The sequence below is a fragment of the Urocitellus parryii genome, chromosome 1, assembly GCF_045843805.1.
Source record: "Urocitellus parryii isolate mUroPar1 chromosome 1, mUroPar1.hap1, whole genome shotgun sequence".
NCBI lineage: Eukaryota > Metazoa > Chordata > Mammalia > Rodentia > Sciuridae > Urocitellus > Urocitellus parryii.
Window position 1 is genome coordinate 174,723,965 of NC_135531.1, and position 13,873 is coordinate 174,737,837.

General features: G+C 32.7%; 1 protein-coding gene across 1 annotated transcript in view; it reads left to right on the forward strand.

Annotated features, from left to right (window-relative positions):
* Window positions 1–13,873, forward strand: part of Actr3 (actin related protein 3) — a 59,238-nt gene that overhangs the window by 24,820 nt on the left and 20,545 nt on the right. The window contains exons 2-6 of the mRNA XM_026397099.2: window positions 1,964–2,019; window positions 4,312–4,436; window positions 7,897–8,007; window positions 11,223–11,318; window positions 13,148–13,255. Of these exons, the coding sequence (XP_026252884.1) occupies window positions 1,964–2,019; window positions 4,312–4,436; window positions 7,897–8,007; window positions 11,223–11,318; window positions 13,148–13,255 (496 nt within the window). The remainder of the gene's footprint in view (window positions 1–1,963; window positions 2,020–4,311; window positions 4,437–7,896; window positions 8,008–11,222; window positions 11,319–13,147; window positions 13,256–13,873) is intronic.

The following is a 13,873-nucleotide window of genomic DNA, read 5'->3' on the forward strand; positions in this document are numbered from 1 at the left end:
TTAAAGCCTGCTCACGGTGGATAGTTTTCCCCATGTAGCCCCAAAGTATCCAGCTATTTCTTAAGTAGCCCCCAATATACTGCTTGTTGTTAATTTATTATGAGAATATAGGCTGCCTGGTGCAATGGCGCATGCCTATAATCCCAGTAGCTCAGGAGGCTGAGGCAGGAGGATCCTGAGTTCATAGCCAGTCTCAGCAGAAGCAAGGTACTAAGCAACTCAGTGAGACCTGTTTCTAAATAAAATACAAAATAGGGCTGGGGATGTGGTTCAGTGATTGAGTGCCCCTGTGTTCAATTCCTGGTACCAAAAAAGAAGGAGGAGAAGAATATAGGCTGAATCCACTGTGGGCAAAACATTTAAAAATTATATTTATTTTTTGGATTGGAAGAAGAGACCACCATATTAAGTGAAATAAGTCAAACTCAGAAGGTCAAGGGTTATTCATTATGTTTTCTCTCATTTGAGGAAGTTAGAGGAAAAAGGGAAAGAAAGATGGGGGTGGATCTCCTAAAAATCAAAGGCAGTTTAGTAGAGGAAAGGGACCAAGTGGTGGGAGGCAGGGAGGTGGAGGAAATGCCGGGAGTGATATTGACCAAATTCTATTGTTACATTGTGTGTATGTGTGAATATGTAACAACAAATCCTATTATTATGTACAACTATAATGCACCAATAAAAATGTTGAAAAAATAAAAATCCAGGGCTGGGGATGTGGCTCAAGCGGTAGCGCGCTCGTCTGGCATGCGTGCTGCCCGGGTTCGATCCTCAGCACCACATACCAACAAAGATGTTGTGTCCGCCGAGAACTAAAAAAAATAAATATTAAAAATTCTCTCTCTCTCTCTCTCTCTCTCTCTCTCTCTCTCTCTCTCTCTCTCTCTCCTCTCTCACTCTCTCTTTAAAAAAAAAATCCAAAAAATTATAATTTTTTAGTAGCAATACATTCAAATGGTGTGAGATAAGATGCAATAAAAATATTTCTCTCCATTGTCACCTACCTATTTCCATTCTCTGGAGACAGCTCAAATTATTGATCTCTCATATATTTTTTCAGGAATGTTCTGTGTCTAGATAATTATGTATTTTGTATATTCTTACCCTTTCCCTTTTTAAAAATACAAATAGAGCCTACTTAAGACATTGTTCTCTACCTTGATTTTGTTTAGTTAATACATTTTGGAGATTGTTTCATATCAGTACCTAAAAGCTTCCTCCATCTGCTTTTTATAGCTTTATAATATTCTGTGGAACAACTTCAGCATATATAACTAGTTCTCCTTTTATTGTGCTTTCCAGTCTTGCTGTTCTAAGCAAGATTGTAGCAAATGATCTTCTTGTATATTATTTCACACAGGTACCAATATCCCTGTAGAATCAATTTTTAAAAAATATTTATTTTTGATTCTGGGGATTGACACCAGTGGTCCTCTCCCACTGACCTACATATCCAGTCCTATTTATTTATCTATCTATCTATTTATTCCTTCCTTCCTTCCTTCCTTCCTTCCTTCCTTCCTTCCTTCCTTCCTTCCTTCCTTCATTCATTCATTTATGAGGTAAGGTCTTGCAGAGTTGCCCAGGCTGGCCTCAAATTTATGATCCTTCCGCCTCAGCCTGTTGAGTCACTGGAATTATAGTCACTGGAATTATAGTCACTGGAATTATAGTTTCTTGAAATAGAATTTCTTCAAAAGCTGTGGCCATTTGGCCTCAAGAGTTTATAGCTCAGTGGTAGAGTACATGCCTAGTGTCTTAGCCTTCAGCCCTACCACCCATTCCCCCATCAAAGAAAACTATGGTCATTTATGATTTTGCAAGCAGAGATGTTAAGTGAACTGCAACTATGGAGTTCTGTGTACTGTTTACAATGAAATCTCATTAAATTAACATAATTAAATCAAAGAATTAACATACTTATTAACAATATTAGGGAAACTTTATAAATCTCTTTGTTTTGCAGATATACAAAATTAGGATATGCTGGAAATACAGAACCACAGTTTATCATCCCTTCTTGTAAGTATTTCTTTTAATCCACAAATTAGTTGATTTAAAGATTTCTTAATAAGCAAAGTAAAAGAAGTAATCACTTTTGGCAATCTGTAAGATTCACGTCTTTAAAAGTATGATTTGCCAGGTTATAAATGTCTTATTTCTGCACTTCTGACCTTTTTATTTCAGCTCTCTGTTTAGTTGTCCGTTTACAAAATCTACTAAGTATATTTTCTTAAATTAAAAAATGAACAAGCTGATGAGTAAACACTTTCCTGCTTTGAGGAAATCACTGTTACTCTCTGGTTATTTAAGTGGTACATCTTCTATAATGAATCTGCAAAGACTGTCCTTTGGTTTGCATATTTGATTGTTATTTGCAGGACTGGTGCTTGTTGACATCCCTGGTGAATACACATATTTCAGCATAAAGATGGCATCTTACCTTTAGAGATGTCAACCTCAGTTGCTTTCTAATATCCTAAAACTGTACTGTTCTTGTACATTGTCTATGGAGCATTTTTGTTCTTCTCTATTTTTGTTTACCTTACTTTTGCTGACTATAAACTATTTTTCAGTAGTTTAAAAAAATCACATTTGATAGAGCTCTTATTAGCATAGATTGTATCTTGTCTTCATTGAACACACTTTTGTATTTTTCACTTTCAAATAATTCCCATTTTTGTACATTACAGAGTTAGCACTTCTGATTTATTTCTTTTACTGCTATACTAAGACTTTTGCACATCAGATAAGAAAGCTTTTGAGCCATTGCTTGGTGTCGCTAACTCCTAGGCAGTTTAATTTGGGGAGTGCCACTAATTTTCATAGTAATATTTTTATGTTTAAATATCTTTTTTAATATTGTTCTTTTTAATTAGTTCTTTTTAGATATACATGATAGTAGAGTGTATTTTGACATTGTACACAAATGGAGTATAATAACTTTCCGTTCTTTTGATTGTATATGATGTAGAGTTACACTGGTCATGTATTCATGTATGAATGTAGGAAAGTTATCCGTATCATTCTACTGTCTTTCCTATGCCCATCCCTTTCCCTTCCCTTTGTCTAATCCAGTTAATTGGTATTGTTCATTTATAAAAACAAGGAAATGGAAAAATGATTATGCAAAATACTGGAAGCTTCCTAAGTCTCAAAAATCAATGAAGTTGAGAATAAGGTAAAATTATTAGGCTTACCCCAAACTGGATCATTAGTCTTAATTGCATACTGAACTGTTTTGTCATTGAGTAGTGAGGATGTTTTTAAATGTGTGATATATGAGAAATACACTGTTAAAATTGTCCCTAAAAGGGAAAATGAATTTAGAGCTTATATACATATAGTTTTTTTGTTTTTTTTTTTTACTTTCCAGAACAAACCTATCTGACTTTTGCACTCTTTTTCTCGTGTAGTTTTCTAGGACTCAATTATGTGAGAGTGGGCTGGAGATGTGGCTCAGCGGTAGCGCGCTCGCCTGGCATGCGTGCGGCCCGGGTTCGATCCTCAGCACCACATACCAACAAAGATGTTGTGTCCGCCGAGAACTAAAAAATAAATATTAAAAAAAAAATTCTCTCTCTCTCCCCCTCTCCTCTCTCACTCTCTCTTTTAAAAAAAAAAAAAATTATGTGAGAGTACTTTTTAAATTTGTGGAGTGGATTTTAGGTGACCCTGATCAAATAGTTGATTTATATATGTCTAAAGGTTGTAGGTTAGTGGTACTTTTCTGTTTTCTTGTTTTATTCATACCTATTTTTTTGTGTATACTTAAGGATAGAATTGCTTTTCTTTACTTTAATTGAAATATCTTTTTGTATATGTGATCAAAGTTTAAAAGATTTCTATTATATCTAAATTACTACATGATAATAGGAAATGGGGGGAGATATGAAGAAAAGTTTGTTTTAAAAAAATTCTCCCTGCAGTTTTTTTCTTCTCATTTGTTGTTGGTATTTTTCACTTTGAATTTCTAATTCTTCATCAAGTATATGTGAACTTGGATTATAATTTTATTCAGAATGAAAGTGGATCTTAATGTAGTTTTTAAAAAGATTAAAAAAATCACACTAATACTTTGAATTTTGGCTTTTACATTTGAGACTTATTTTGCCTCTTGAGTGGAAGTTATGATTTCATTGTGGAAAATGATTTTTGTCACAGGTTTCTCATGACCTCTGTGCCTTATTTTGATAATTTACATATGCTAGGTCATGTTTTGTAATACTTTATAATGAAAGAAGTATAATGTAAAAGCTTATCTTATTTGAAGCAAATGAATTTCTTGACATGTTTAAATAACTTATTTTAAAGGTATTGCTATTAAGGAGTCAGCAAAAGTAGGTGATCAAGCTCAAAGGAGGGTCATGAAAGGTGTTGATGACCTAGACTTCTTCATTGGTGATGAAGCAATAGAAAAACCTACATATGCAACAAAGGTATGTTTCTGTGATTTGTATAAATAAATAACATTTTTCTTTTAAAAATTAGTTCACTGATTGTGCCCTTTGGAATTTAACTTTTATTACAGACCTAATACTCTCATCATCTTAACTATAAAAATTTCTATTTTTCCACATTTTTTATTGGTGCATTATAGTTGTACATGTGATGGAATCTGTTATGTATTCATACAGCCACACTATATAACAATATAATTTGACTAATATCACTCCCCAGCACTTACCACCGCTCCCCCTTTCTGCACCTACGGGTTTCATTTCCTGTACTGATTGCCTTTTGATTTTCATGAGATCCCTGTCTCTCTCCACCTTTATTTTCCTTTTTCTCTCTAGTTTTCACATATGAGAGAAAACATGTGACCTTTGACCTTCAGAGTTTGGCTCATTTCATTTAATATAGTGGTCTCAAGTTCCATCCATCTTCGTTCAAATGACATAATTTTATTTTTCTTTATGACTAAATAAAACTCCACTGTGTGTAGTGTGTGTGTGTGTGTGTGTGTGTGTGTGTGTGTGTGTGTATATATATATATGATGTATATATTTACTTTATTCATTCATCCACTGAAGGGCACTTAGGCTTACTAGTCATGAATTCCTTTAGTTTTTGCATATCTTGGAAAATTTTTTGTTTCTCCTTTGATTTTGAAGGATAGCTTTGCTAGATGTAGCCATCTTGGTTGACAGTTATTTTCTCTCAGGACTTGGAACATGTTACTCCAAGCCCTCCTGGGTTTTAGAGTTTGTGCAAAGAAAAGAGAAGTGATTCTGTTGTCTTGCCTCTAAATATGACCTGATGTGGTTGTTTTTTTTTTTTTTTTTTTTTTTGAGACTTTTAATATTCTATTCTTTTTCTGTATGTTTGGTATTTTAATTGTATTATATCATGGAAAAGTTCTTTTTGATCTTGTTTTTTTTTTGGAGTTCTGAATGCATCCTGTATGTGGATTTCCATCTTATTTTTAAGATTTAAAAAAATTTCTTTTGTTAATTCCCTGAAGAGGTTATCCATTTGATTTACCTGCATCTCACAATCCTCCTCAGTTCCAGTGATTCTTAAATTTGGTCTCTTAACGTTGTCCCAGAGTTCTTGTGTATTCTGATAATGGTTACTTATTTTGTTTTCTTTAATGATGTCTGAATGTTCAAGGCTGGCCACTTTGTTTTCTTCTGAGATTTTGTCGTAACTCTCAATTGAACATTGATTTATTTTGTCTTTCATTTTCAGTTATTAAATTTCTTCTTCCCTGTGGCTTCCTTTCCTGATGCTTTAACTCTGCTCTTGTTTCTACCCCACCTCCTACTCCACCCCACAAAAAGGGAAAAATTTTAACCTATTTAATTGGGCAGTGTTTACTTTGCTATGCCCACTGGGTTTCAGGGTCCTCAATGGATTGGCTTCCTCTCATTTCCACATTGCCACATCTAGAGATATTTCCCTCCTGGTTTTATTTCAGTCTGTGCCATTTCTCTCCATTTGGAAGCTTATGTGCCCTGGAAATACTGCTCTGTACTCCCCGCCCCCCCTTTTATTAATCTTCCTTTCCTATCCTTTTCCTTCCCTCTTTCTGAATCATAAATTATTTATTATTGTCTTTTTATAATCTTTTTACGAATTTTTGTGACTCATCCTAACGGTTTCTAGATGTAGAAAAAATCTAGTAACCCACAAGCTTTTCTTGTGCCTAATCCCACACTTACTACTTCATCCCTTGCAAAAGATAAACACTATTTTGACCACTATCATCTTTTTCTTTGACATTGATCTTGCCTAATTTTCAGTTTTCCTTTTTTGTACTCTTTTTCTTCCCTTCTCTCATAATTTATTTGTTAATGAATGACTACCTAATGTATCAAAATCTTTGCAACTTTGCCAAGTGCTGAGAATACTTTAATAAATAAGAAAAATTGCTTTCATGACTTGAAGGTTTTTACAATTTGGTAGAAAGGGAGATTTGAAAAAATTATTACAAGTTTGTGAAGGTTAGGAAAAGGGAAGCCCAGGATGTTGTAGGCACATATTGCAGGAGTAAATAACCTATTTTGGACATTCAGAAAAGCCCTTGAGAAGTAAATTGTTAAGCTGAGGCTTAAAGAGTAAAATAGAAATTTGCTGGGTGAGTTAGGCAGGCAAAGTCTCTGCCTAAGGGCATGTAGGCTAGTATCTGAGAAGGCAGTAAAGTTTGAGGGATACCAAAGCCAAAACTAATTCATGCCTGAAGTGTGGAGAAATAGAAAGAAGTGAGGAGGCTGGACAGGTAGACCAGGAAAGAATGTTGAAATTGTTGTTAGAGTTCACCTTGTGTGCAACATCAATAGGTTTACTAGATGACTAATTATACTAAGTTGTCTTGTTTGGACTTGAGTTTTGGTATGCTGCTTTTGAGAGCTCTGTGATATTATTCACTGTTTTTTGGTGGGGAGATGGAGTGGGGCTTTACACTTGCTAGGCAAGTGCTATACTACTGAGCTACATTGCTCAGTACCCCCATATCTCTCTCCTTTTATTTTTTTATTTTGACATAGGCTCACTAAGTCACTCAGGCTGACTTGGAACTTGCCATTTTCCCTGATTCAGTTTCCCATATAGCTGAGATAACAGACATGTAAACTCTACTCCTAAATTGTGACTTAACCTTTTTGAGTTCCATTTAAATTCATGTGGGTAGTGGATATATAATTAGTTATTCATGATTGATGTGAAGGTTAATGAGATAGCATTTATAAAGAAAATTTTATAGCGCTTTGAACAGTGAAGAGAAATTATTTGGGGGAGGTAAGCATGGTTCTGGGAAAGATGAGATAATTGACTTGCATGGTAACTAATGCAAGGGATGTTAGTGACTTGAACTACAGTGATGACTGTGGGGATAGGAAAAAAATGGAAATGTGTGTGTGTATATCTACCTTAAACTTTCATTATCTAGAACTTAGTAGCTACAAGTAAATTGTTTTCTGTTAACAGTAGTGAAGAAATTATGATAAACTGTGATTTTTATAGGCTTAATTTTAAATTGACTGATTTTTCATTATAAAATATTGAAAAATCTCAAAAACTAGTGCAGCAACATTCCATCTAGATTTAACAGTTTTTAACATTTGATATACTTCATTTTTTTATTGAACCATCTGAATATACATTATGGAAGTAATTTTATTTCTCTAAATTAAGTATCTACCTCCTAAGGATGATCTATATACAGCATCATTACCTAAGGAACTATATACTAATATTAGGTAATATTAGGTAATATTAGGTAATATCATTACCTAAGGAACTATATACTAATATCCACTAATGATCTAATATTCCCGGAGTATTTTTTAGCAGTTTCATTAATTTTTTAGTATAACTTTTTGTTTTTATGTAATTTTGTTTCAATAATTTTTATATAATTTTGTTTTAATATAATGTGTTTTGTTTTTTTGTCTTAAGTGGCCAATTCGCCATGGTATAGTTGAAGATTGGGACTTGATGGAAAGGTTTATGGAGCAAGTGATCTTTAAATATTTAAGGGCAGAACCTGAAGACCATTATTTTCTTTTGGTAAGTACAGATTATTCATTTTACTGGTGAAAGTTTTGAAGAAACACTGGGAATATTTATGTCATACCTGTTTCACCAGGACATACTTTATCTATCGTTTGTTAAATTGTCATATCTAAAAGGATTTGTTATAAAACTGTCATGTTTAAGACCATCTAATTACAGGTTCCAGTAGGGTAGTAGTTTGTCCAAAACCAGAGTATAGGCATTTAAGAACTTTTGATAATTAATACGTAATTTTTATTTTTTTATTTTTATTTATTTATTTATTTTTTTTTATTGGTCGTTCATAACATTACATAGTTCTTAATACATCATATTACACGGTTTGATTCAAGTGGATTATGAACTCCCGCTTTTACCCCGTATACAAATTGCTGTATCACATCAGTTACCCTTCCATTGATTGACATATTGCCTTTCTAGTGTCTGATGTATTCTGCTGTCTGTCCTATTGTCTACTATCCCCCCTCCCCTCCCCTCCCCTCCCCTCCCCTTTTCTCTCTCTACCCCTTCTACTGTAAATCATGTCTTCCATTTGTATTCTCTTGACTTACCCCTCCTTACCTCTTATATGACATTTTGTATAACCCTGAGGATCGCCTTCCATTTCCATGCAATTTCCCTTCTCACTCCCTTTCCCTCCCACCTCTCATCCCTGTTTACTGTAAATATGCTTCTCAAGCTCTTCGTCCCTACCCTGTCCTTGTTTACACCCCTTATATCAAAGGAGTCATTTGGTATTTGTTTTTTAAAGATTGACTAGCTTCACTTAGCATAATCTGCTCTAATGCCATCCATTTCCCTCCAAATTCTATAATTTTGTCATTTTTTAATGCAGAGTAATACTCCATAGTGTATAAATGCATGATCGGTCAGTATGTAATGTTGAGAAAAATGTTAGAAACTTGAGGTACTTTCTTTTTTTTTCAAAAAATGTGATAAACCTATGGTCCTTTCCTATTTTAAAAATAGACTGATTATCATTTCCTTGATTCTTCTCAGAAGCAAAAATACAAAATAATTTTTAAACCTTTTTCATTTTATCAAAATGGTGGTTTTTAAGTTCATAGCTTTAAAAAAATCAAATGCTTTTATATGACTTAAAACAAAGAAATAGCACTTTTTCTCTCTCACATCCTTCGCCTCTTGATTTGTATTCCTCAGAGGAAAATACTTTTGTTTTTTAAAAATTTCCCCTGACTGGGCTGGGGCTGTAGTTCAGTGGCAGAGCACTTGTCTGGCATGTGTGAGGCACTGAGTGCAATCCTTAGCACCACATAAAAATAAACAAATAAAATAAAGGCATGCTGTCCATCTACAACTACAAAATAAATAAATAAATAAATAATTAAAGTAAATAAATAAATAAAATTTAAAAAATGTCCCCTAATAGTTATTTCATTTAAACACATATGTTTTTTCTCTTATTTATTTATTTATTGAAATACTAACTTCCTAGAATTGGATGCATGGTGTGGTTTGTTCTACCTTTGGTTTTGATGTTGAATACATCTTTATGTTTATTAAGATATCTAACATGATTGTCAACCTGGAAAGTTTTCTCATGCCCTTTGTTAGTTAATTTTTGCCCCCTATGCCCTAGAGGCAAACTATTTTTTTTTCTTCTAGTTTGAGATTAATTTTGACTTTATTTGAGTTTCATATAAATGGAATCAGTGAAGATGTGCTCTCTAGTAGAATTTCCTTCCCTCAGCATGTTTCTTGTTTTTGACTATTACAATTTGGCTATTGTGGGCATTCTTTTATAAGTCTTTTTGTCGACATGTTTTCCCTTCTCCTGTGTAAGTACATATGGAATAGCCGTATCATAGGTCCGGTGCATGTTTTGTAGGATACTCTTTGGACTTTTTCTAAGGAGTTGTACCTTTTAACACACCCACCAACAATATGTTGGTGATCTGATTGCTTCTACATTCTACCTAACATTTGGTGTGTCAGTCTTTAATTTTAGCCATTCTTGTGGGTGTATAATACTTCTCATTTTGGTTTTGATTTGCATTTTTCTGATGACTAATGATGACGACTTTTTCATGTGCTTATTAACTATTTGCATATTTTCTTTTGTGAGGTTCTCTGATTATATTTTGTTATAGAAATTTTCTCTTTTGGAGTTTAATTATCTTTGTTTTTAGTTTGCTTAATTTTATATATACTAAATAATCTTTAATTTTTTTAATGCAGTTGCATATTTCTTCTATGTGAGTTTAAATAGAACAAGGAGTTTACCTGTTAAAGGCTTTATATATGGAAGAAGTCTACTTGTCTTTTACTTTATAGTGACTTTCAAAACAGAAAAATATTTAATTTGTAATTGAGTTTTATCATTAATACTTTTGGTATTTTGGACTCTTTGAATTTAAAGAATCATTCATTATCTTACAGTGAGAAAGAATTTTTCTGTATTTCTTAAATTTAAAAGTTTTGTTTTTTACATTTAAATGTTTGAGATACTGCAAAGGTTTGGATTGTTAAATCATTTTTGTAAGTTTTGGAGGTATACCTAGTGTCAAGCTTGAGAATCATGATATAAGCACGAGGACTATGATTGCCAGTGCTATTCCCAAAATTCTTTCTTGCCTCACGAGGATGTGTTCTAATCTAGACTTAATTTATGAGGTTTCCGAATGTTGTATGCCATCTACATAATTTAAAAAGGAGAACTGTGTAAACATCTCTATTTGATATTCTTAATGGTTATGTAACAATATAACATTTTTCCAGGAAGTTCTTCCATTAAGTCCATGGAATCTCAGTTTATTTGCTATAGTTCTAGACAAAACTCCTGTTCTGTTTAAAACATTACTTAGATGGGGATTTTCCCACTAACAAGTACCATGATATTTGTTTGCCTAGAGGTCAGTACTTTGTTAAGATGATTTGATCTGTCCACCTTTACTTTTTCTCTCCCTCATTCCCTTTGTCCCCCCACCTTTCTTCTCAATGTTTAATCTATTTGGGTGAGGTGATAACAGCATTTTAGTTTTTTAAGTGTAAATAGCCATATTATTTTTATATAATATTTTGTTTGAGTTTTTTGTAGTTTTCCTTTGGTTTTTGTGTCTTGTACCTATGAGTTTAATGCCTTTTACGTATTATGTTTGATATAAATCATTTATCATTTAAAAATTATCTATAAAGTTATTAGGATAGTCTAATATCATTTCTTCAAAATGTTATCCAATTCAATGTAGACTGAACCTCCACTGAATACTCCAGAAAACAGGGAATATACTGCTGAAATAATGTTTGAGTCCTTCAATGTACCAGGCTTGTACATTGCTGTGCAGGTAATAAATTCTATTTTTTAAGTTTGACTTTTAAATTTTAATCTGGTTTACTCTGCTCCTAAAACATAATTTTTTCTTTTTTTTATGAAAGCTTAAATATAACCTCAGAAGCATACCATAGTTCTCTCCTGAGTTTAATTTATAAACAATATTATAGGAAATGGATCTATTTAGTCAGAAAAGGAGAATTATTAAAGTAAGTAAATTAATGGTCTTTGGATATTTCAAGAGCTTTTATAGAACAGAAATAAGGAAACTAATATTTATCCAGCGTATCCTCCTATACTGCATACCCAGAACTTTACGATTCACTTATCCTTGTAAAGTTGTGTTTATCACAGCCTTTTTTTTCCCCCCCAGGGGGCTATTGAGGATTTAACTTAGGATCACTTTACCCACTGAAGTATATCCCTAACTCTTTTAAAATTTTATTTTGAGACAGGGTCTTATAAGTTGCTGAGGCTATCCTTAAACTTGTGATCCTCCTGTCTCAGGCTCTGAAGTTGCTTGGGATAGGCATGCATCACTATGCCTGGCCACCATAGTCTTTTTAATTAGTTTACCTTTAGGTATGACTTACTCATTGTGCCCCCCCCCATCTTGTATATAATAAAGACTTATAATATTTCATCACAAGTTGTTCATTTATCTTTGTTCTCTTACCCCTCAGTATTAGGACATTCCTCTTGTTTTTTTTAATTCTGTAACATATGTAATACCTAACATATCACAAGTGCTTTATATCAATTCATCATCCCTAATAATTATATTTATTTGTGCTCTATTTTTTGTAGAAGCAAAAAACCTAAAACTTAAAGGTAGCTCATTCAGAGTTAAATGCTTGATGTGAGCTGAGGTCTGTCTGACTTCACTTTTTCCTGAGATTGAACTTGGAGTTTTTAAAACTCCAGGGTAGATAGTACCAGTAAATGATAATTATTGGCATGATTATTTTGGCTTGGATAGCAAAGAACTTTTTAATTTTAGTGCAGCCCATAAAGGTAATAAGCTGCCTTTTATGCTTTATTGCTAAAAGTATTTAAGGAGTTATGTATACTTTATCAGGGACTTTATTGTAAGGCATTCAGTCTTGAGTTGAAGACCTTTTTTAGTTCTTTTAGTAATTTCTTAATTTTTGAACTTTTTAAAAAAAGAATCCTTTAAAAATTCTTGTTAGGTAGTTTTTTGTTGTTGTTGTTTTTTCCTGTAAATAATTTTTTAAAAAGAATTGTTGCTATGCCAAGGGCTTGTTTGTTTTAATAGAAAAATATTATCTTGTCACCTTTGCTTACTATTTCCCCCCTGACATTTCTTTTATTGGTGAAATATAGTTGTTGTTTGCTTCTTAGCAAATATTGCAGTGGCATTTAAAAAGTATTTGTTACATAGTTCTAAATGTATGCTGCATTTTAAACAAAGTCAAAGCTGTTGTTTTTAAGAGCAGTACTTACTTATAGCTATTTATTTACTGCTAATTCTGATGGTTGGATGATTGTATCCTTTTTACCGTTGTGGTTTGTAACTGGCTAGACCATGTGAATATATTTTAAGTTCTGGTACTTTAGTACTAAAGTATTTTACGTTATTGCTCTTTATGTTTTCACTTTAGGAGAAAAGTTACTTTCACTAAAATTTGTAAATATGCTCCTAAAACAAAAATAAATCTGTAAATTTCTCAATGAATTTTATTGCATAATGCAAAATTTATGTATTTTCTTTCTACAAATTCTACATTTAAAATTAAATAAAGTTCTCCATTTAACTATTTTTTACTAATAACTCTTAATTTTGTTTTTATTTTTTACCTGTCTTAATGCATTTTGCTTAAGGCTGTTCTTGCCTTAGCTGCATCCTGGACCTCAAGACAAGTAGGAGAACGGACATTGACTGGTACGGTAATAGACAGTGGAGATGGTGTCACTCATGTTATTCCTGTGGTAAGTATATTTAAAAATTGCTGGACAGAACGTAAAATAACACATCAAAGCTAAGTTTTGAATTAATATCACTTTTTAAAAACTTTAGGTATCATGCCTTAAATTTTGTTGTAATTATTAAAATTTTATAATTAGATTACAAAATGTTAGCCCAGTATCAAGGTGTGTGGTAGAGTTAGATTTTAATGAGGCCTCTCTTCGTGACTTATAAAAAGATACCATTTTTATTTTTATTTTTGTCTTCATATGTCTTTTCCCTTTCATGTATCTGTGTCTTAATCTCTTTTTATAAGGACACAAGTCATATTATTAAAGGAAATGACCCTAATTACTTCAATTTAACTTAATGACTTCTTTAAAGACCCTAAAGGACTTCAACATACGAATTTGAAGTGGTTGGAAGGTAAAATTCAGCCCATAATAACTAGTCAGTTCTCGCTAAAACAGATTTTGGAAAAATAATTTTTTTCTTATTTTCTCATTTTAATATACTAATTTCTAGTATTCTTTATACCTTTGTGAAGGCCCAGATTTCCATCTATTACTTTTTTCTTCTTAAACTGTGTCCTTTAATATTTCTTTCCCCCCCCCTTTTGAGGTGGAGCCTTGCTGTGTTTC